Source organism: Condylostylus longicornis, unplaced genomic scaffold (assembly GCF_029603195.1).
Source record: "Condylostylus longicornis isolate FDR11 unplaced genomic scaffold, ASM2960319v2 ptg000014l, whole genome shotgun sequence".
Classification (NCBI taxonomy): Eukaryota; Metazoa; Arthropoda; class Insecta; order Diptera; family Dolichopodidae; genus Condylostylus; species Condylostylus longicornis.
This window is the reverse complement of record NW_026577983.1, coordinates 2,811,862-2,838,424: the sequence shown is the minus strand read 5'-3', so window position 1 is coordinate 2,838,424 and position 26,563 is coordinate 2,811,862. Positions and strand designations below refer to the sequence as shown.

The 26,563-nt window shown below is 24.6% G+C and overlaps 1 protein-coding gene across 1 annotated transcript in view; it reads right to left on the bottom strand.

The window, feature by feature from the left end:
• Window positions 1–23,213, bottom strand: part of LOC129605797 (hemicentin-1) — a 148,888-nt gene extending 125,675 nt beyond the window's left edge. The window contains exon 1 of the mRNA XM_055515747.1: window positions 22,973–23,213. Within this exon, the coding sequence (XP_055371722.1) occupies window positions 22,973–23,051 (79 nt within the window). The 5' untranslated portion in view covers window positions 23,052–23,213. The remainder of the gene's footprint in view (window positions 1–22,972) is intronic.
• Window positions 23,214–26,563: the final 3,350 nt, after the last annotated feature.

Sequence of the window (26,563 nt, the reverse complement as noted above, 5' to 3'; positions counted from 1 at the left end):
GGGCATATACTTATTTTTGTGTATAAATTGCAAGTCTTTATAATAAAATATCATATTGTATTGTGAAATATATGTGTAGTTGTGATATATGTACAAGTAATTGCTATATACTTGCTCACGCAGTGAAATGAATGCACGAATATTATGGAAGCTTTTAATTTAAACATTCGAATTTTTTGTGATATTTTATTTTAAATAAATATTCCTCTTGCCTTACTTAATATGTACATACTTAATTTATGTACACCGAACCTTATACTTATAAATCAATAATATTATATAAATCCATGCATACATGTACGCATATTATGTAAATTTGTGTACTCATAAAAACAATTCGATTTTTTTTTTCAAATCAGAGTAAATTTTTTTTTTTTGTTTCATTGAAGAAAAACAAATGTAAAGAACAAAATATGTAGAGCTCGAAAATGGGATAAAAAAAAAAAGATGAGGAAAAACACTCGAATTTTCTGAAAAACATTCCGCTTAACCTCAATCAAAACAGGGTGAATGAATATTAAACTGATTGCTAGTAGAGATATGTGCCAAATATTTTTTATAATATTTTTAGTGTTGTTACAAATTAATTTTTATTTATTATTCTGAGCATTATTATTTTTAAGGAGCACCTATATAATAATGCAGTGTATGTAATTTAGTATGTATTGTTCTTGTAACGTCTTTCTTCTTTTCATTTAACATTACATACTGTTATGTACAGAAAACAATATATTTAAATTAATTAACAATTCGTGTATAACCAAAATGTTTGTTGTTTAGCTTAAAAGAAATTATTTCAAACGTTTTTATTATAATAATTTTGTTTATATACGAAATCCTACATTGAGAAACTAGTTGCCATTTAAACTTTTGACATTCCCAATAGCTTGTACGATAATTGTATTTATAGAGTGTAGTAAATTATAAACTCGAATTATTATATTTAGGATATTGCAATATGATAGATATTAAGTGATGAGGTGAAATTTTTATAATAAAGGATCACTTACATCATGCTATGGAATAATTCAAAGGAACGTGTCTGCGAAAAACATTATATACAGACTACGTACAAAATTCTATTTTATACACCTATATGTAACATATATATATTATGTATAATTGTACTTAAAAATTATGGTTATATTTTTACCACACATAACGAGTAATCAATCAATTTGAAAAATATTTATTTGTGTAGATAAATCTTTCTCGATTTAAGGATATTTTATCCTTTTAATTTTTTTTCGTTTTTGCTTTAATATGGGGGATATGTTTTTGTTTTTTAATGCAATAAATTTATTATTGCGTATATATTATATGTGTAAGTATGCATTTTTTTTCTATTTTAATACTAACTAAATATAGAAATTTATATAATCTTTAGAATATATACCATATATACCATTGTTATTATGTAGAGTCATATTGGTTATTATAAGTATACATATACATTTTTTTTAAATGACAGTGACAAAAGAGCTGATCATATAAAATTACAAGAGATTTCAAAATAAAAATATGAAAGAAAAAATGTTTAGATTTCCAACGTTTTTTGAACTCGATGCTTTAAATTATCCTCGAAGAGAAGTAAATTTGATGTTATCATTCTTTTTTATTTTTTCTACTGTTATCTACCGCGTTAACTGCGTTAAGAGAGGTATTGTTATATAGTATCAAATTTAATATATGTATCTAGTTTTCAAGGTTCTCATGATTGAATGTAGCGAAAATATATTATTTTTGGAGAAATGTCGGGATGTTTGACGATGTCTTCTATTCACTCGGATATTTAAATTTCGACTGAAATGATTTTGTATAATGTGACAATCATTTGTATAATGTGACAAGAACGTTTAATTTAAGGAACAGCCAAACTTTCATTGAAGTTAATGGTACCGTCCATTCTTAATTAATAGTATTGGGCTTTTTCTAAGGGCGGAATTTACATTCTTACTCATATATAAGTAACCAACCTTCACGTAGTCTTGAAATTTTATATTTGAGATCTATTAACCGACGAAACTGACATATTAACTACAGTTGTTTTAAAATTTGAAATAAGCGTATTAAAGACGTTCTAAACCCTTTTTGAAGCACATTTATTAAACATCGGCTATATGCTCTTCACATCAGATTTATTTTCTATTTTTATATTGAAACACATACACTAATATATTATGTATAATATATATAATATTATTTATGTAAGTATTGCATGTAGGTAGATACTTACATACGTGGTTTGGATTTTATTGCAATATACTATACAGTTCGATATGATAAGAGTATTATGGTCCATTACTTTCGATAGACAACGAAACGTTAAAGGTAAATAAATAATTGCAAAAACTAAGTCACAACACACCCATGTTACACTGTTATTTATGTGAAATATTGTTTTTAATAAAATTTAAAGAGAGTAGTTAGATATAACCGGTATTCAGAATATTTCAAACAAAACTGGAGAAAAATGTTTTAATTAATATTCCACTTACGTTGTTTTACAAAACTTCCAAACTCTTATTATATGTGAGATACACAAAATGTATCTTTAAAGAAGGAGCCTATCTAACTTGCTCTTTGGAAGTTAAATTTTTATAATCCCTTAAAATGGCCGTTTTTAACAACATGTTAATTAAGAATCACATAGAAAAAAAGCGAGAAATAGTAGGAACTCTAAAAAATAGCTCTTCATTGCGCAGTTTTTTAAAATTGATAAATAATTTTATTTTTTTCCTCCATCGCCTTTTAAAATAGCAAAATTTCAATTTTAATATAATAAAGTAGTGAAAGTTTAATGAGGCTTTGTAATCGAAAAATTTGTTAGATATTTAAGCTGTCCCTCATATTCGACCGTTATGTCAATGATTCTTTTGATTTGCGCTCGTAGTGAGCATATACGTACTGTAATGAGAGGACATTTTAGGATATGAAAGGAATTATGTAATTGAAAAAAACTTTTTCAAAGTAAAACGCTTTCATTTCTTTCATTGAATTTGACTGCTTTTCAACTAGTTGATTTCAACGTATTTTATACAGGTATTTGAGAATTGGAGATTCTATAAGTGATTTATATTTTGAACAAAGTGATTTTTGTTGTGATTGTTTGTTTGTCTGCTTTTACTTCATAATATACATAGTTACGTTTTTATGCAATGTTCCCATCATAATAAATTTTAATATATGCTTCATATATGCTATGAAACATTATTACACGCTTTGATTATCCACCTGTTTCTACAACTAGGTGCTTTTAAATTAAACTTAAGGATAACTAATATAAAAACTGATGCAACTATTGGTTGATAAGGAATTATTGAATTGAAATTTATATATTTGGTAAAATACAAAATGCAATTAGAATATAGTTGCAATATTTCAATATTCACAAAAAAATTCAAGGTGAATCCCTTTTTTTTTTCTAACTCACTGATCACTAACATTCAAATAACAAAAATTTTTCCAAAGTTTACTTCTTATCGACATGATTTCCAATATTCAAACTCCCAAAATCCACACTCATATTGGTAATTTTATGAATTTATAAGAATCAAGCCGTAAATTCTAAAATTTCACCATAAAAACCAATGTTTTTATCAATAAGTACATATTCATTTATAAAACATTCAAATATAACATAAATAAATAAAGTATTATTTTATTCATGTTTTATAATCTATTATTGAACACATTAGGGCAATATTTTTTACTGAACCATTAAAATTTCTGTTATACATAAAATAAATGGCGAAATTATTTCATTCCATTAATAAATTTTCTCAATCTACCATGTCAACAAAAATCCTTTTTTAATTTAGGACACAAACTATAAGAATTACTACCAAATATTTTAAGTTTACTTCATGTAACTTATCTTATAGTAAAAATTTATATTAGTATGATAAAATACAAAAAATCATACTGAATTCGGAATAGCTGCCGGAATTTTCCTCATTATAGGGAAAATCTTTACATGGAAAAAATTTGTAATAAATTGAATCATTTGTAAATTGCTGTTTTTCAGTTTTAGTATTTCTTTTAAGAAGCTGGCTGGTACAGTGGGCCATAAAAATACCATAGTATCAGAAAACATGCAAGCATATTAAAATGCTTTCTTTCCACTCAATTCTTTAACGATATAATATATTATTTTAAAAGAATAATTCGCCCAGTGAATTCCAAAGAAATTCAAGAGATAATGCAAATATATTATTATGGAGGTATATACACACATGGTATATGTTTTGTATACTATTATAGAATGCTGGTAGAAAAAAACAAGTGTTGACAAAAATATTTTTAAATCACCAAAAAATTACAAAAATAAAGGAAAGCGAATAAAAATAACAAGCATTTTTTTAATTTTTAAATGTAGGTTAAAAAAAATTTATTGAAAATCTTAGAATGTCATTTATGTTAATCTGAAAATTTAAAATCAAATAAACCACAAATATTTCGGAAGTAATAAGTTAATTTGTTTCTATGATATAAAAGACTGCCGAAAAAGTATGAAAATTATTGTAAATGGCATTTGAATATGCGATTTGTCGGGGCTTCCTGCGAAAACTAATTTAAACGTAAGAAGTAAGTATGCAAGCAGTATGCAAGATTTTATTCTTATTATTGAGAGGAATAAAGTAGAATGCAAAAATAAATACTACGAGACACTTCGTCTATTTTATACAGTTATAAATTTCTCCAATTATTTAATTTACCTTTTCTTTTTAATTGTAGCCTAATCGGTTATATTGAGTGGTCTATCATATCTATCATTCAACATTGATGAGAATTTGGATTGTTTTGAAAAATTCTAATAAACTCCCAATTTTGAAACGAAACGTTAGCAAATTTTAATCACATATAATGAATTGAAGATTAACTTGAATCTGCGATGACATTTATCGCCAATTAATCAATACTGAAATTTGCTGTACCATTTCGAAATAGTAAACGAACCAAAAAACAAACTATAAAATTAGAATAAATTTTTGAACAATTTTGACTCTCATTTTGGAAATTCTAAAAATTTCACATTTTATAACGTAGCAGTGTTAATTTAATAAAAAACCATAATGATACCAGAAAACTCTTATAGAATTTAATTAGAAATTTAGTAAACTAGGTCAAATCATTTACAAGTTATTTAATGGAAATAAAGAATTGCTTAGATATGCAGTAAAATTTATCATGGTCACAAATTTGTTATATGAATACAATCACACATAAAAATATCTCTTCAGATATTAATTGGTCTTAAAGATTTCAACATTTTTAATTGCATATTAATTCTAAAACACCATTTTATCCCAATTTCAAAAGCATATTACGAAAAAAAAAAAATATCATTTCACAATTTGCGAGTTCTTTTTGTTCATTAGTAAATCACAAATAAATAACAAAAAAAGAAAAATTTACATTAATGTAAATTTGATGATAGTTTATTAGACCGCACATCTCATATCAAAAATCATTCTAAATTTCGTTACTATAAAACGAATGAAGATATTCGATTAACCAAAAAGAAAAAATAAAAATAAAAGGAACAAATATTTTAATGTTCCTCATTTATATTCCTTCTTTTTCAACTCCCTACTATTTTCACTTGCTGTTTTTTAACTTTAGGCAAAATTATATAAAAATAAAACATTGACAATTTATAAAATCCTTGATGAAGGGTCATTCAGATCGATTTCTATTTCCCATTTATTTCAGTTTTTCCCGCTTCTTTTTCTTTCCATTTCTTTCTCTTTCTTTTATTTTTATTTCGAATATTTCCATTACAAATCCCAAGCCCCAATCTTGATGCTATGACACGACGATGCGCTCACGTAAAATTTTCGTTAAAATAAAATTCATCAATGACGACAAATCTGTTAATCCTGATAAGTCCTTCGAACAGAAAAATATGGGAATATTTTTATGTTTTCTTGTGCTTTGTTTTTTACTTTTCGTGTTAAAAGCTGTTTTCTCTATTAAAGATTTTTCATGTTTTTTTTCCCTCTTTGCTTTTGAATTTATTCCTTGGGAAAAAAAAACAAAATTTTTATTAGCCTTACTGATATAAAAAAAAAAGTACGCAAAATAAATAAAAAATCAATATCCTTGCAGGGGTTTTACAAATAACTTCCGAAAAAAAAAATGCCAATAAAAAGCAAACAATAAAACGTTTACAAAAACAATTCTATATATACGTATACACGGGTTAGACTAACACAATGACAAGTAATAAGAGAAAAACAAGGCAATAATAAAAAAAATGAACAAAAAATATAAGAAAAAAGACATAAAAATGGCAAAAAAAAAAAATTGAGCCTACAAAAAAAAAAATCAAAGCACTAAAAATCGACGAAATGTACAGGACAATCAAAAGGATTTTTGTGATGAAAATAACTTCCAGTATTGATTTTCATCTTGATATTGTGTCATTGAATACAAAGTTTTAAGCTTTTGATAGCTGAATAAATTTTCATTTAAAAATATAAAATTGGTACAAAAACAAAATTTCAGTTAACGAAGACATACTGATGAAAATGATGAAATAATTTCAAAGGAACGAGGGAGAAATAGAAATTTTCTTTGAAAGCATTTTTGTTTTCTACTTTATTTTGTTTTTTATTTTGTAATCATAATTGAGGTTAAAGTTCTAATCCTAGTAATTTATATTCAACCTCTTTTCATATACAATTTTAATATAAGGCAAGAAGGAAAGAAAGTTATCAAAAATAAAAGAAAATTCCAAACTATTTATCCGCCCGTTAGATCTTGTATTTTAATTTTCTCAACAGTGATCGTTTGTTATTTATTCGTGTAAGTTTTGCCTTTTTATTAATATTCTGTCAACCCATAAAGGATAAATTTTGTTTAAGAAAATATTGTAAATATTCAAAATCTATTTTTCTTCAAACCTCACTATATTCGACTATATTCGACCTGACTATATATGTATTTCTTAAATGTTCTGTATTCTTTATATCTATGTATATATAAGAGATAAAAAGAACTGATAATATCGCTATATACAAAATAGGTACATGTCATGTTTTTAAATATTCTGTATTATAAAATATAGAAGAAAGATCTTAATTGCCTTTAAGTAGGACGTACATAATGTTTAATCATATGATATTCAACATTTAATACGTGACGTTTATAGCAGAGGTATACTCTCTCAATTACAATATAAATTTCTTATATAATATATTAAAAATACTTATAATATACATATATTTATATATATATGCGTATTATTGTACGTATATTTAGAGTATATGTTTTTTTGTTTAATTTATTCACCTTGCTTAAAATAAAAAAAAAATAATAATGGTTACGAGTGTATTATAATTTATATAAAGATTGAACAACGTTTTTACCATAATATTTCTAGATAATTATTAGAGAATAATGTAGGTTTTCGATACGACTCATTAAATTTTACAATGATTGATGTCCTCACATAAATCAATGATATTTGTTCTTTACACCACAGTAAAAATTATATACTTTTGAAAGGTATCATAAATTTAATTCTCTACTTATAATGTTAACAATAATGTTAGTGTTCTATATAATATGAAAGTTAATGTCTATAAACTACTACGTTATATCACTCCTGGTTCAGTAGACACTTGAGCAGTAGACTGTTCAAAATACTTTCATGCTGCTCAAAGAGTCAATGTTTTGAATATAAATGTACTAAACATATATTTTTAATCCCAACATTGAAAGTCAAAGTTTAAATATCATGAGGTCTTCGATATTTAAATAAAATATTTTAATTTTGGCATTTTATACTTTCAAAATCCTAGAGTTAACAAAACCAGTTTTCCATATTTTTATTTTTTTTCTATATTATTATTCTCATACTCTACATAAACTGCGATAAATAAAAAAATCTGATGTGGTCAGCACATAACCGACCGCATTGTGTATTGTCTAGTTAAATGAAAGTGTTACAGAATATTATAAAAATGTCTGTTAAATACTTCTTTCCAATTTTTAGGACATTAGTAAGCTTATAGTTAACATACTTAGAAAAATGTAAATTTGGCTCTTAGTAGAGTTTCGCTTTGTGCTACCCGAATTCCCTGAAATGCTCGCCAGTTAGTTTCGGCAACAACCAGAACTCAAATATCAAATTTCAAGAAATTCCATCAATTTGTTCTGTGGATATGGTGAAAAATGTAAAATCGGCCCGCAAATCAGTTCTCGAGCCCTGATCCTTCCAAAAAAGTTATATGTTCATTGCTTTAATATGAGGAGTTCATATATTAAATTTCAATGAAATCGGTTGATTATTTCTCTTTATACACACAAAAGTGTATGTTTGGCCCGTAGTAAACGTCCAGTTTCCGATGCCTGATCTTTCCAAAAAATTTATATGTTCATTGTTTTAATACGAGGAGTTCATATATTAAATTTCAATGAAATCGGTTGATTATTTCTCTTTATATACACAAAAATGTGTATTTGGCCCGTAGTAAACGTTTAGTTGCCGATGCCTGATTTCTTCCAAAACATACGAATTTTTGCGGATAGTCGACCTGAGCTTATATATAAAATTTCAAGTAAATCGGTTGAATACTTTCTTCAAAATGTTCCAAAATGTAAAACAGGCCCGCTAAAAAGTGCAGTTCCCGAGGCCTGATATATACCAAAAGTTGATCGATCCGTGCCATGGTGGAAACAAACTTACATATAAAATTTCATCAAAATCGGTTCAGCCGAACTTGAGATACACGCGTGCACACATAGACCGACAGACGGACAGACCGACAGACCGACAGACCGACAGACCGACAGACCGACAGACCGACAGACCGACAGGTTGCTAAAAATAGTTTATTTACACTTCCCTACTATGGAGAAGTACGTTCCCACCGAAAACTCGATATGCAAAATTTGTTGCCATCACATAACCTACCTATTGTTTACACAATACGGTCGGTAAAAATAGGGTTCTAATATCTTGAAAAAAAATTTTTCTTTAACCTTGAATAGAAAAAAGCTTAAAATTTCAGTAAGAGTATAAATTTCTATAGCAAGTATTTTTTATTATCAGTATTGTTTGAAAATAAAAATAATTAAGTGTATGCAATTAAACACACCAACATACTTCAACTTAACAGTCAAATCTATTTAATTTAAACGTCTTATAATACCACAATTCAATATTTACGATACTTTTTAAACAAAAGAAATTTAAACTTATTATATACGTATACTCGCATAATGAAAGACTCGCTTTATTTCTTCTCTAAATCACGAAATTCTCGGAGCAAGTGATTTTAATTTTCATTCAAAATTATTTCTGCTCAAAATCATATATTTAAAATTTGAAAAAAAAAAAAACCAGAAGAACAATTCTGAACTTGAATAAAACTGAATTTGAAAGAGAACTCATATTCTGTACTCTTTGGAATTGGGGGTGCCAAATACGAGCTATTGTTGTTATTGCTTTCAATTCCAGTGCATAAATTTTGAGAAAATAAAAAAAATAACTTATTCTCTCACATTAACATTATTTCCTGAGTAATCTCTAGTTCTGATAGTTTAGAAAAGTTAAGAATAAGAAAGAAAGAAGAAAACCAAATATAAAAACTTGTAAAAAAAATTTTAATATGTCCCAAGATCTTTTATTTCACATAATGCGAATTTATCCAAGAATTGCTTATTTTCACAACCCCTTTAAAATTACAATTTTTCTAACATTTTTCCATATATCAGGTTCGACTGTATATCTAAATGATATATTTTGTTTTTGTACTCATCTGTATAATAATATATTAAAGAATATGTAAAATCAAAATAAATTCAGCGACCCAAATAAGATATTTAGAATTTATACTATATGCTTTTAAAGTTACAAAAAATTTTTAGTACAAAAAGTCAGTTCATATAGAATCATATACCCCAAATCCTTCCTTCATAATATTTTTCTTAACTTTTTGCTATATGTAAAAGAAGATGAAACTTTGTACGGATGAATAAATAAAAGTATGTATGTATATAAAGATGAAAATTATAAAGTATGAAGGTAATGAGAAAAATGTCTATACGTAATACGTGTACATAATAATATAGTGCACATTTTACATACTCTTGTATACTTGTGTGTATGTAATATAAAATATGTTTAATAGAATAGGTTCATTTGTTTCTAGGTTACAAACTCACAATGCTTTGCATATATTATATTTATCTTTGTGCTAGCATACATAATATAAACTTATTTAATATCTACGAAATATGTATGTATATACCTACATATATGATATAGTAAAGGATGTAATATGATGTATATATATGTATATGAATATTAAAAATTTTCTAAAGTCTACCATTATAACAAATAAATTATCTTGACATGATGAACTTTTATATATATATTTAGGTTTACTAAGTTTTGTATTTATGCGCGTATCATAGAAAAATTTATAAAAAAAATTTATTGTTTAAATAACTAAGGTGAATATGTTGAACAATACTTTCTGAAAATGAGAAAACTTTATGAATTTCAATGGTAAAAAAGTGTTTAGTCATGCATATATGAGAATTGTTTGATTTATTTGGCATTGAAAACCGTTAACAAAAGCCGAACAATTATATTATATATGAAACTGTTATAATATAACATTTCACGTGGTTCTCATCACATCATGTAGAATATAGGATTTACTAAGTTTTTTAATTAGCAACTTTAATTAAAGACATGAAAACTTACAAACATAGCGATATATGTATGTAGAGTCTATATATTAATAACATTGGATAACTCAACTTCGCTGCCTAATTTTTGCAAAATGTAATGTAGAATTATTTGTAAAGTGATTTTGAAAATTGTAAATTTTATTTAACTGATTGTATGATACTTAGTAGATCCCTTATAGTACATTTCATGAAAATGCAAACATGAAACATCTTTCGAAGTTAAATGAATTTATTTCTCAAAGCTGGACCATACATACATACCTACAATTAAAATAAAGCCTGTATATTCGACATATTCGAAATATTTTCCCTTTCATAAGAAATAAAATTAATTAAGCAAAAATTTTAAAAATTATTGATAATTGAGCAGTTACAATCTTTGTTGGCTTCTTATATTCATAGTTGAATTTATTAGCATTTATTGCCATGGTGTGATTGTGGTTGGTTGGTTGATTGACGTTCTTTTGAGTCGGTTCTTTTAAAAAAAAAATGTATAAGTCAATGAATTTTAATATTCGCGCAGCCACAATACATTTGCACAGCCGCAAATAACCAGTTTGGCCCTACCAAGAGCCAGACCCTCATTGAAATAGTGAAAACGTATCTCCCTCTTGTTCATATCCCTAGAATTATAACAAAATCCATTGAAAAGCAACCACAGCCTGGCCACATGCTCTTACAATGGGTTAGTGGTCCGTCTAGATACCTTGAACGTCATGCTCTCATTAGTGTGTACAAATCCATTGAAGTGAAAATATTCATGATGGTTTGTTAAAGTGCACTGACAATAAATCTTTTAAAATGTCACATTTCGTTTGAAATTGAGATCTTTTCATATGCTCTATTTAAAATGCGGATGTGCGGCACATAAATTATATTTTATGCATACAATAAATCCATTATGAAGACTGTGAGTGAATGATCATTTTTTTGCATATTGGAGACAACATGTTAAATCTAACACTTTACAAATGAACTAAAATTTTGTTATTTTAAAAGTCCAAATCACTTAAGTTATAAAATAATAAAAAAATGTTAATTTATAAACCGAATTCAATGGAAAAGTTCATTAGATAGATAATTAAGTTTTGTTTGATATCTAAATTACTTAATTTGAACTATCAAAAGCTACTCAAGGGTTACATTGCTAAATTTTATTAAAAACTTGTAAAAAACTCAAAAAATTAAAATTACTAAAACTTTTTTGCGCAAACTTTTAAAACTTTCAAACTGCGGATTATGTTTTCTCGCTGTACACTACTCTTCTTTACGTTAGGCAACTAGTAGATAAAGAACATAATATTGAAAGTTTTTGATAGCAAATTTAAAGAGAAGAGCAAAAAAAGGATTGAAATTATAATATTGACAATGTGGATTGTATACAAAGTATTATGTACTTGTTATAATGCATAGACGTACGTATATGCATAGTTACATAATGTGAACGGAATGAAATTTTGTTTATCTTATTCATATGTGTTTGTTTTTAAAAGGTTTTCTCCTATCAATTTCACTTTAAAAACTCATATTAATATTTAAAAGAAAATTTAAGCTAAAAAACAAGATAAATTGGTAAAATAAACTGAATTATTAAAGAAGAAACATAATATTGGGATATATTCGATATCACAGTAGAAAATATAAAACAAATAATAAAAGGCAAAAAAGGAGTACAAAAAATATCACTCCTACTCTATTCCATTTTTCTCGTTCATGTGGGAAATTCTTTGTGAAATATACAATGTTCACAATGTTCAAATAATCTCACCGTTTTTGTGGTAGCAATCATATAATTTTAAGAGTATAACGTGTATTCTTTTGAGAATTATGAGCTTCTGAGTTGTACAAAATAAATTTATTATTTTAAGAATGGTCTTCTGCTTCAGAGGAACTAATGAAAATTCTAGATATTTTCACCTAATGAAAAGGTCTTCTGTTTATTCAATTTAATTTATTTGAATTTGAATAAAAACTGTTTCATCTTGAATTGCACAAACAATATTACATTATATGTATGTATATAATATTATATATTTATTCACTTTAAATTCTTGAAATTTCTTCTTATATAACATACGAAGTGCTTTATTTACTAGAATTTAAAAACAAAACTCCATCAAATATTCTCAATTTGCTAATGCAAATCAATTTAATTTACTTTTATTGAACTAATTTGCATTAAAAAAAATTCCATTTTACTCAATATCTCTTTCTTATTTGCTTTTTCAAATTAAAGAAATTTTTCGTATTAAAAGTTTGTACTGCATAGTATTTCAAAACGTATGTACTTATATTTTCAACAAACTTCTTCTTAGTATTGCTGTGTATTCTAGAGTTCCAGAAATTTTGTTATCAAATTAATCAATATTTTTTTAAAGCTTGTCTGCATTAAAGAAATGAAAGAATTGTCTAGAAGCAATACAACATTTTCGATATTTTCCTAATTGCTTTATAGATGACGGCTGGTTCATTAAAGGTTGCGAATATTCATATAAATTACCTAAGTATTCTTTCAACAAATCGCATTTACAATATCATTCGGGTGGAATTTTTATAAAATGTATCTATTTATTAAAACCAACATGTTGTATATGTTTGGGTGGGAGTATTGTAAAAACAACAGCTTTCTATGTTTGCTGAATGTAAAAAGAGACTGCAGATGTTTCTACACAAATTTTTAGATAAATATTTCCAATTTTGTTATGTTTTGTTTTCAATCAATTTCAAAAGAAAATAAAAAAAAAATGTAAAATTTTTATTTTATTTTTTGATTTTTAACATTACAAGAAACTCAAATTTTATAAGTACATATTATTATGTATGTACATATATATTTTATTTACACTTTCGTATGTTTGTGTTTATATAAGAAAATAAACTTTTTTATTGTGTTTGTGAATTCTTTCTTTTAAGAGCACAGATAGATTGTTGTTATGGCACAGATGTGAAACTTTAAACCACTGTTAGTATCCTTTGTTTATTCTTTTTGTAAATTAATTTAAAATCTCACAAAAAATCAACATTATTGAATAAGTATCCTTATAATTATTACAAAGATAGATTTTACTTCGGACAATAAAAGCAATTTAAAAAACTTATTTATGTAGTTGAATGCAATTGCTCAAGCGCCAGAAGTTTTTTAGTTTGTGCATACTGTTTTGCAAAGAGGTTTCATAAACGCTGACTTTGTATAAACTTTGTATAAACAAAAGTATATCTACAGTTATAGATAAAGTAAGGTCAAACCAATGGTTTGTAATGTATTCTATATCATTGTATAATTGCAAACCATATGGCAATGTGTGTACTACATTATTAAAATTGCTTTCATTCACATATGAAAAAATTGCATACGTTTGGGATGAACAATTTATACAGTCTTTGAAATAAAACAAAAAAAGAATTTAAAGAGGCGTTAACATAATGCTTGGATTTAAGGGTTGATTGCGTGATATAAGAAAACTAATTGTATTTTTTAATGACATGAAGCTTATGGTAAGTTTTCTACATTTTTATTATCGTAAATTTGAGAAACGTTGCAGTTTCGCAGATAGAAGCTGCCAAAAATCAAAATTTTACAAATTTCGAGAAGCAATAACTTGTCTAAAAGCTGCTGAAATTTTAGACCATAGCCAGTCAGCGTTTTAGCAGAAAAACCTTTTTTAGAAATGTGCTAAAAATATAACATACTTAAAATAATTAACAATACGAATCAGTTTTAATGGTACATTATGTAGCAGAACGCATTATTATTATTTTCTCAAGATTCCTCCTAAATGTATGCAAAGTAAACGACGTTATACAGCAATATAAAAATAATTTCAAAGGAATAATGCCGATAGATTTCGTTACTTCTAATAGATCTTGTAGTGACATAAGTAAATGTAGGTTTTTTGACTTAAATTAGTTAACGGGAAATGTATGTACAATGTACTTTATTAAGCAATGTACTTTATTAAGCAACTTTATGAAATAAGGAACGAGAATCAATATTTTCAAATTTCATTAGACTGTAGATATGTCTATACATAAAAGAATTATTATGTAATAATAATTAGATCCTATTTATTAATATTAGAAAATCATGAATAAGTATAGTAAGCTTTAAGAGTTACTTAGTGGTTAAACACATGTCTGGTTTTTAAAACCTATAAACATAATTAATTTTTAGAATGGTATTAATTCCTAGAAATTTTAGACAAAAAAAAAGTTATTTCCAAAAAGTAAAACTCAGTTGATAACAAAAGTAGAAATTTTTTTGAAAAAAGATTTTTTATTTCTAAATAAAAAATAGTACAAAAGCTTTTGTATTTTAGATAATTTGTATTAAACTTTGTTTTCAATTTGTTCACATCAAAAAGTTTCACCTGAAAAAAACAACATGAGTAACCGTTTGTAGTTATGTATGTATAGCTACATACACAATTTTTCTAAACATTTATACCTGAACGGCTAAAACCCACTTTTGGTTCTTGAAAATTCTTTTTTAATTCTTTAGAAGCAAGATAATTTTTTAACTTCACAATAATTCAACTTAGTTTTATGTTATGAACAACAAAAACATGCAATTTACTCCAATGTGCTTTTTCTTGTTGGAACTCTGAAGATATAAAGTATAACAGTAAATTTTTATTTGATTAAATTACTTAGAAAACATCTTACATGCGAAGCGAACACATACATGCATACATAGTGTGTTGTGTATAGTTTTTAACTTTTTCACCTAAATTGAGTTTTTACAAATTCTGTAAAAATTTTCCATCAAAGTTTTTTCTTAATCTGAAAAAGTGACAGAAGGGCGTGAGAAAATTTTATATACGCCTTCATTTTTTTACTTCGAAATTTTTTTGGGAGAACACTGTTTCAATTTGCATTTATATGCAGGTATAACAATTCGAAAATATGTCAAAATCACCGCCGCATTTACGAAACTATGTTCAGAAGTACTTCTATTTCAAAATACAATATGATAAGTCTTTCAAATTATTGAAATGGGAAATTTTAAAAAAAATTATCATTTTTATCTTAATATCAAAGTATAAAAATTTTTCTTAAATTAAATATTTCATAGGTTGTATAGAAGGCTCTATCCATAGCCTTCAATTTGTACATTATTAGAGTTTTTTAATAAAATAATACGAAATATCATAATATTATATTCATAAATTATTTTCTAAATAGAATAATTAAGATACATTAAAATTTATTAGTTTAAAAAAAAATTGAAACCAAAAATATTAAACATGTGAATAATATTAGAAAATGATAGATCGAATTTGCTGACCAATATTAATTCGAATCATATACTCGTATGTACTTCCAAACTCAGTATAAGTATTTTTATATTGTTTATCACATGGGAATAGTAATATGAATCACTTTGGTAATCCATAATAAATCTATTAAAATAATTTCCCAATACCTATAAAATATATAGATAACAATATAGAGAACATAATATTATAACCGCAATAACATTAATATCAATAGAATGAATTATAGAATCTTTAGTTTTGAAATGTTGCGTAATAAATACATTTCCATATATATAATATAGCTATATAACAATAATAACATAATAATAATATATTCGTGTACTATAAAATTAATGTTTGCATATGTTTATAAAAGTTTATATAGTTAATTTTATTGTATAACAAATCAGTATAATATTAAACTAAATTTATAGTAATTTTTCTATGTTTATACGTTTTGTATATTTCCTATTTTTTTTGTTCTGCTCTTTCTTGACTAATAAAGTGATCTATCATTATTATCCTTTTTAACAATAAACTCAAAAATAAAATAGAAAAAGAAATGAAAACGAAGAAGAAAGCAAAATAATATGAAGTGGAACAAAATAGCTGTAGACAGATGTCTTAACCCCTGAATAGCCTCATGTATTATCCATTTTATCAATTTAAGTAATATATTGAAAAAAATTTGTCTATGGTTATGGCATTAAAATAGTTCATAGAACATTTGGTGTTTTAAATAATATTATGTATGTATATATAATATTATATCGGTACGTAAAATGTTTAGGGATTTTGATTTTCTTTGCTCTTTAATTCATCATATTATATTAGTATAGTATTATGAATTTCTGGCTTCATATGTTAAAAGTATAGAGTATCGTAACATATTGCTTGTGTGTCATATTATAGAAGTATAGAATAGAGAATGCAATTGATTTTTTATGCTTAACAAAAGGTTATAATTTAATATTCAGTGTTAACGATTAATAAAGTCGGACTCACATGCAACAAAACGTATAAAACAAAACCCTTTTGTTAGAAAATCAAAGTATGCAGTTTGGATTTATACATTTTCCTACTTTTCTATGTTATTTTTGTAATTCACATGCTTATAAATAAATCAATTACAAGCAAAGGTCTTTTATAAACACAAATAAATTTGTCACATTTATCTCCTTATTCTTTGATTCGAGGACTTTTTATAAGATAAAAAATTGACAAAAAATCTAAAACTCAATTCTTATCTTACAGCTGTCCTGCTACAATAAACTTGTACTTGCTACTGTAAGCTTAAACCAAATTATCCACTCGAAAATTTATTTGTGTATCTCTCTGAAATTTTTATCAAACTACCTAAATGATTAGAAAACCACTTGTCTGTTCTTAAAACTCTACTCGTTTATAAGAAAAGCCGGATATAAGCAATGAAAATTGTAAAATTTTCATTGTGATTGGAGAGGGTCTACCTGTATACATTTTTTTGCCCAATTTAGTTATAACAGATTTACTTTTTTCATATTTCGAAAAATCAAAATAATGTCGCCTACATAATTAACGGATGCTAAAATATTCAACTTTGTAGATTAAATATTAGTAAATTCAATATAATTACATGCTACATTTCGATAGTATTATGCCTAGTGTTAGCCGATTCAACTTCTTTTGTATTCGTTTATTTTATTTTAAAAAATTCATTCAAAATCAGCAAAAATTTTTTGGAATTATTTATGCTTTTATGCATAATACAAATGTATGTTTATGTAAGTTATATCAGTTATATATATATATATTATCTAATAAATATACATATACATTTTATTACAGACCGCATAGCATGCAATAAGGGAGGTTATGTTATGGTATCAAACCTTGGCATAGTTAGTTTTCGATTAAAACGCATTTTTCCATGGTAGGGAAGCATAAATAAAGTATATTAGATGGTTGTCAGTCTGCCGATCTACCCGTCTGTGTGTGTACATGTGCAGCTTAAGTTGGACTGAAGCAAGTTTGATTAAAATTTATATGTAACCTTATTTCGGCAGGCCTTGGGAACTACTGCCTGGACTATTTCGTTCAAATTTAATATTTAAATTCGAGATGTTGAAAAAATGAACCTGTAAACTTTTGGATATATCAGGGTATAGAAACCGACCTAGAGGACGATTTACCATTTTTTACCCCACTGAACTATAATTGATGGAATTTCTTGAAATTTAATATTTGAGTTCTGGTTGTTACTGGGGAATTTTTCGAGGAATTCGAATGGGACCAAGAAAAACTTTGTAGTATTTAATAGACATTTTAATAATCTTCTTCAATACTTTCAATGAACGATACACGCAATGAGGTCGGTTATGTGCTGACTACATTAGATTTTTTATATAAATATTGATATACATATTTAATATGTAATAGACATACTTAACAGTATTATAAATTTTCAATATATTATTAATAATATTTTATGTTTTTATAATGACTACATATATATCTATTAAAATAGAAGAATTTAATGTCACAATATAAACATTTCCATATATTATGTGCATATTTAGATTCGTTAATATAGAAAACTACGTAGATACCGCCACATATGATGTATAGTAAAAAATGTCCAAATTATTTTACGTATGTATATGTAGCTTTATGAAGCATACCGAATTTTTTATTCAAAAGAAGATTTTGGTCATCGTATGCTCTTTAGGATAACTTTTCAAGGTAAAATGAAGATAAAACTTTCATACAAACAGGAACTTAAATATAATATAGCGGAAAGTAAACTATAAGTATAATATATTAGGACGATAGATATAAGTATAATAGAGTGGTATTTTGAAATTATAACTAATTGTTTTTAAAATTAATTCTGTCAACTTTTAAAGTTTATAAGGAATAATTTGATTAATTCGTTTATCATATTAATGTAATGAAAATGATAATTTAGTGGTTATTTAAATACATAGTATGTGTATATAATATAGTTAAAGCAAGTAATTGAATATTTAAAAATTTTTAATAGTTTAATAGAATTGTCCCTTTTTGAATAATTTATTTTAGCAAATTTAGATCAGTAAAAATATGTACCATCAAATCAATGAAATTTTTATGAAAATTCTGTTTTTAAAAGTAACAATGAAGATTCTGAAAATTAAGAATTTTTTCACATTTTCTTTTGGAAAAGTGTTAATTAAAGAAGCGTCGCGGAAAATTTTAAAGAAATTTAATTTTAAAATTGTGAAGTTCGAAAAAAATCATTTTATTCTAAAATTTCCAAGGACGTATTATGTTTTAGCTATAGAAATTTCTACAGAAATATTACGTGATAAGTATAACATACAAGTTGACTGAAGAGCTTAACAAAATTTCTTATATAGTACATATTATAGTTATATTTTATATAAATCAAATAATGAAATGAAATAAATGCTTATAAATATATTTTGTATTAAGTATGCAAAAATTTAATTAAGAGCCTTCCATACTGCTTTATTTTATTCTTACTGAATTCGAATAATGAAAAAACCTTATATACTTAAGAATATTAAGTCCACAATCAAAAAATTATTTCATATTTAATTATTTATACCCTACACCTTATAATGAAGGGTATATTAGTATGAAAATTGCTACAACTTGAAAGAGTAGTTAGCGGTATGAGCCATGTGCTTAAAATTCTGCATGGATTTAGATATGCCCTTTCTTCCGCCCGATTGTACGATACCTCGGAAACGAATAGAGAAAAGAACCACCACCCAAGCTTTTAGAAATTATTTTCTTTCTGTCAAGACCGACTCTTATTTCAGTTGAACCAATTTGAATGACAGGTTCGGGTAACTACCACATAATTATTGAAAGAGATTGTTTTAAATATTTTTAAACGTAGTGAAGATATTAATATGAAATTTTGTGAAAGTATGTCCAGTTATATTTTATATGATTTTCTGAAAATTTGTATGCATTGTTTGCATTATGCAATGAATTTGTTCTTTCGAGTAGCTGCCGTACCACCACAAAATTTAAATTAAAAAATTTCAAAAGCAAATTTTTATAGTCAGATTGCCAAAGTGTAGAGTATAATACAGTTAGTTAATATTAACTGAAACGTTTTTGCTTCTTAAACTTTAAAATATCTTCTTTAACAACCTTAGAGCAAAATTATTATTGATTATTGGGATTAGACAATGAAAATATAGAATTATATAGAAATATAATGTATAATTCCTGTAAAATAAGTATTTAAAAAAATAAATAAGTTATTTATAACTTTAAATAACTGAAGCAAATTTTCCAAATATATGTATTTAAAAAAAAATCTATATATAAAATTTCGTTTTAAATAATTAGGCACTTATTCATTCCAATAACAAAAACAAATAAAGTCTGATTTGAATATGTTTGCAGTATTAAGGCGTACTTAAGTTGAATTCAATGTAAAAAAAAGCTAAATCATAAACAAGAAACAAGTATTTATTTGCTAATGGTCGAAAAAAAAGGAACCATTTTTGATCTTTATTATCATTCTTCCTTGTAACTTAATTTTAGATTTTTTCTGATTGTTCAATTGCCTTCAGGTTATTCATTTGAAAAATCTTCTAGAAAATTTTATTTTAGATTGTGAGTTACAGTCGTATTTTTTTGTTTAATTTTATCCGGAATAGACAATAAGTATCTTTATGTTGAAAAAAATATTTATTTTTTGAAAATGTAAAATAAATGCTTATAACTATTTTTAAATTTATTATTAAAATCCCACTGTGTTTATTTAAGTGAGGGCATTGCTGTGTATTTATATTAAAGGAAACAAATGAGGACAAGACCGAGCAATTACAAGAAAAATCTTAAAAAGACAATGTTTCTTTATTACTAAGAATAATTTTTTGATTAGTAATATTAAAAGTTTACAAAAAATTTAATTTGAAGCTATGTTCGCACTAGAATCTTCTTAATGAAAGCGGACGCTGAAAAAATTAAAATTCTATTCTAATTGTATTTCTTAATTCCTACATAATGGGAGTCGTAGACTATTTATTCATGATACGGTGTAACTTGAGAATATTATTAAATAATATCCTTCAAAATCCTGCAAAGTTAATAATTAAGGGCAACGTACAACAGCTATAAATATTTATTTGTAAATTGTAAGATGCAAACACAAAATTGAAGATTTTGTTTTTAGAGAATTTTTTCGTTCGCAACCTGTACATAATATGTATGTACATACATAAACATTACTCCACTTGTTTACATTATATTCAAATTCATATAAATTGCAAATTCATAAGAACTATAATTTCCTAAAACATAAATATGTAATTAATGTCAAAATTTTAATATGAAAATAATTCAATAATTCTTTTTTCAAGTGAAATAATTATTATAAATTGTAGTAAAATAGGAAAATAAAAATTTTAGATATATTGTCGATATTTATCTAGAAAATCTTTTTTTTGTTATTATTAAAAATTTTATGCTATAATTTTATACTATATTTTATCCTATAAATTTATGCTATAACATATTCAAACATACAACGTAAATGTGTTGAGTTATTTGGATGAAAATTTTTGGCGCAGGTTGCTTTTATGATCCAAAATAATGCAAAAACTTTTAATGTTAACGATTTCTTTCAGCTTCTAATGTGATGTACTCCAAATATTTAAAACTTTTTTGTTTCACCACACCTGAAATTTTTTTCCTCTGCCGTAGTATTAATGCCGTTTTAGTTCAACAGTTTTTACAAAATTTTTGACTTGCTATTCATACACAATTGTATATTTCTAAAATATTTTAATTCAAGTTTAATTTTAGGTTTGATAAATTGAGCCTTATTCTAGTTGTCGCGTCACTTACGTGACATTTGTCGTTGTCGCTGTCACCTGGCGAGAAATAAACGAAAATGAAACGTTTCAAGTAAAATTGATACATTTTAAAAATAAATTTTGGCGAGTAAAGTTCAAACTAAAAAAAAATTCGGTTTATATATTTCTTTTTTTAAATACGAGGGAAATAAAAAATGTCGTCATTTGCATTATGGTTTATGGATTCATCAGACTCCGAAATTGAAAAAAAGCAACAATTAAGGATCAAAAGATTTAAGATTAGGAACAGCTCTAATCCATTGGATTTGCCAAATGGAGTGTAAGATAATAATTTTTTCAAATACATTAGTTACAAACATTTTATTTTATTCACAGATTTATAAGCTATTACAGACTTTCAAACCATATATTATATGGTTTAATTTATGTATTAAATTATAAAATTTATTATTTTTTATGTTTTTATTAAATTGTTTTGTTTAAACTTACATTTTATCCATCTCGCTTGTCACTTGTTAAATACTTTTCGACAAAAAACGTCGTTTCACTACGACATGTGTCGCTCTACAACGACAACTGGAATATACCTGAAACACATTTTCCCGCCATTCCACGACACGTGTAACTTTAATCGCCATTTAGAATATCAAATTCAAGTCGTGACGACAATTGTCGCTCTACTTCGACAACTGGAATAAGGCTCATTGTCAAATCCTTCAAAGAATTATGCATTTCAAACATTTCGACGAATAACGACACAACTCACAAATATAACATCGACTTCCAGAATTTAAAGAATTTATAACCGATTGTAAATTGCTATTAGAGGCTAAAAAAGGTTGTTATAGAACTACAATTTTACAAGTTTATGAACAAATTTTCTGTTTTGTTTTGTTACACAAAAGTTAATGTTATACATTAAATAATAATAAAAGCAAGCTTACGACTCTGCATTTGGACTTATGTCATTGTTTTTGACAAATGTGGGAGTTGGGCAGTTAAATTTTAAAAAGTTTATTTATTTTTATTATTTTATAAGTACAATTTTAAATATTTTTTTTATTTTTAGACCATTATGATACAAAATGCTTGATGTAAATTAGTCAAGGAACTTAATATTAAGAAAATAACTTAATTATTTTATTTAATGAAAATATTTTATTTATTTTAATTGAAAAAGCTTACCATCTTTGACACCGGCGCTTGTATAATCCAATAAGAATAAAACTAGGAACAATTTTGTAATCCAATGAGACATTTCCATGACGTTTTTATTTTTTTTGTTGTATTTAAATGCATTTATATTAAAAATTTATATTTAGAAAAAAAAAATTTATGTACTTTTTAAAAACAATATAATTATATATAGAAATAATAATTATAAAAAGTAAAAATTATATAAAATAATTTAAAATTTAATTAATATTAAATATTAGAAAATTTTAGTGTTCCGTTTACACTTTTTAATAAATGTAGTTTTATTTTTACAATTTATTATCAAATTTATCTTTTTTTTTTGTAATTTTAATTTTGCTTATATTTTTAATCACATTTTGAATACAATTATATAGAATATAAGAATATATTATGAAAGTTATTCAAGTCTTCATTCAAATTTAAATTTTATTTAATTATTTTACAATATTATTTTTACTCGTATATACGTAAGTGCTTTTCATTATATTGAAAATTTGATTAAAATATTGTTTTTTTTTTTTACTAAAAGAATTTGCAATCACATAACTATTAAGTTATACTTTGGAGTTTTTATTAAATTTTTTTTTTCAGATTTACTTTTTATGGGTGTTTTTTTTTAAATATTTATTAATATTATTTTACCTAAAAAAAATTAAATGCATATTTTTTATATTACTTTTTATACTATTTTATTTATACATATATTATACGAGTATATTAATTTTTAATTTAATAAAAATAATTTTATAAAAATTATTTGAACATTCTTAAGTTCATATTTACGATTATGTATATACTTATATATATATGTAAAAAAAGGTTAATTAAAACAAATACTTTTCAAATTTGTTTATATGCGAGAAAATGTCAATTTATGCACTTTAATAAAATTGCACTGTTACAGTTGATTAATGATTATTACATTATAAATAAAATTAATGTAGGTACACTGTTAAAAATAACATTTATTTTTGCATTATTATTATTTCATAAATTACTTACTTCATTTAAATGATTAAACAATGAGTTTTATAGTAATATGATTAATTATTGTATATGATTTTTAATATTAAATATTTTTATTTTTATTCATATTTAAAAACAATATTATTGTTAATGTTATTCAATTTAAAATGCGATTTTGATCACTTATTTTTAATGCAATTACATATTTCAATTCAATTACTTTTTGTTGTAGTTTTGTTTTTTTACATATTAATGATTTTCTATTCATTTATAATCTATTTATTTTTACTTTATAATAATATGTTGAAATTGAGTTTTACACATTTATTGTAATGATATTTTAATTGTCATCAATTATATGTATATAAAATTTTTAAATGGAATTTGTAATTATTGTGAAATTAAAAAATTTTATATAAAATATTATAACTAAATACACTATATTGTATATATAGGATTGCATATGTACAATACAATCTTTGAATTTACATTATACATACATTATTATTATATTATATAATCTCTATATTATATGAATTTTAAAATATTTAAATATTAATATTATTTAATTTCAATAGTATTAATTCATTATTGTTTTTTTTTTGTTTGTTTTTAATATTGTGAAAAAATTAATTAATTTTTATACATACATGCACATACAGATATTAAGTATAATAATATAGAAATTGTTAAAATATATAATTATATAAATATAAAATATATTTTATTGTTAAATAGAATTATTTTAAATACACTTATTATTTTTTATTAAAATTTGATTTCATTAATTATGGCTTACTTTTGTTTTCGGTTCTTATATTGTTTGTTAGTTGATTATATTTATTATATATTTTTAATCGAAACAATTGCATAGACTTATGTTATACTGTTATATCAATTTGATGCTAACGTTTTAATCTGAAAATAGAAAAGAAAGTAGCAATGTAAATATGTGTATAACAATGTAAGTTATGTTATTAAACATTATTATAATACTATGGAAATAGTGAGATAAGAGAATTATAAAGCAATTGAAAAAAAAATGTAAAATTAATTTTGTAATCACTTAATACGAGTACTGCTTGAGAACAGTGTTGTTATTTTCGACCTGTTTTTCAGTAGCTTTTTCTCACAAAAAAAGTAGTACGGAGAGCTCTAGCTTAGTAATTTTGGCTTTTCATTAAAACAAAAAGTAAGGCATCTACATAAATTGATGCGTACCGCGTTGTCTTGTTTCAAAATCTTCTTATACTCGTATACTCGTATTATCAATTCACATATGTAAAACACGCACTTAAAGTTTAACTATATAAAATTATTTTGAAGTATAATTTTGAATTTTTTTTGTGATTTTGCGGAATTATATTCAAGACAATTTTCAATAAACATAGATCTTGAATGTACCCGTTTTCAAAACTTCGCGCTTATAATTCATATTGAAAATAACAACGGCGAGTTTTCAGTAATTTTATTAAAAATTAATTTCCACGCGAGCTTTTGTTAATATGAAATTTCAATGTCAGACATTTTTTCACGATAACGTTTTAATAACTGGCCCCAAATTTATTAAGTTATTATAATTATAATACGTATATAAGGCTCTAAATTTAATTTTTTTGTTGTACTAGTGTTTTTGTATTTACAATACAAATAACATTTTCATAAAAAAATAAGAATACTAATGACATTTTCTAGAAATAATGCAAAAAAGTAATGGTTTTGTAGTAGTACAGTAGTATAGAATACCAAAATGTAGTAGAATTGTAGTAAAAATAACAACACTGCTTAAAGTAGAACCGAACTGAAACATACATAAACAATGAACTTTATTGTTATTTTAATAATATGCTCAATTCAAATTTCAGGTTTTTTAGTAAAAAGTTCGACGCCAAATAAGTCTGTTATAATATCAAAGAAAACGAATAGATAACTTTTTAAATGTCTGTCTTGAAATTTTGAAAAAGAATAGCATTCTATACAACTTTTAACAAATATCTGTAATTTTTGCACAATGACAATATTATTTAAAATGAAAGAAAAATCTAAAAAATTCTAAATTATGTATGGGTAAGAAATTTTCGGAAAACACTCTTTTTTTTTTAAGAGATACATTCTATTTTTTTGTGTAACTTTTAAAAAATTTATTTTTTTTTTGGCAAGATTCATTGCCATCACAAAACTAACTGAAATCCTGTCAATTTCAGTGACAGGATTAAGTAAAAAATTTTTTTTTTTAATTTAAAATGTGCTTGAGTACACAGGTAATCTGAATCATTTATATAAACTTTAAGTTTTTATTCTAATAATTCGTCATTTCATAGTTCTGTATAGTTTTAAGGTTCTGTATGGTCTAAATTTTTCATAGTTTTATTGTCTCAGTGTAAAGAATGGGTATATATAATTATATATGTGCATACTGCATTTATTATTTCTCCTACATTCAATTTTAGTTCATAGTTTCATTTACACAAAAAACAAAACTATTTTTCAATGACTCACTTTGTGAAAATTAAATTTTAAAATAAATAATAATATATGTATGTATAAATTAAGTATACGGAAAGTAAAATTATTTCATATTATTATTTTGGAATCTAAATTAAATTTTTATAT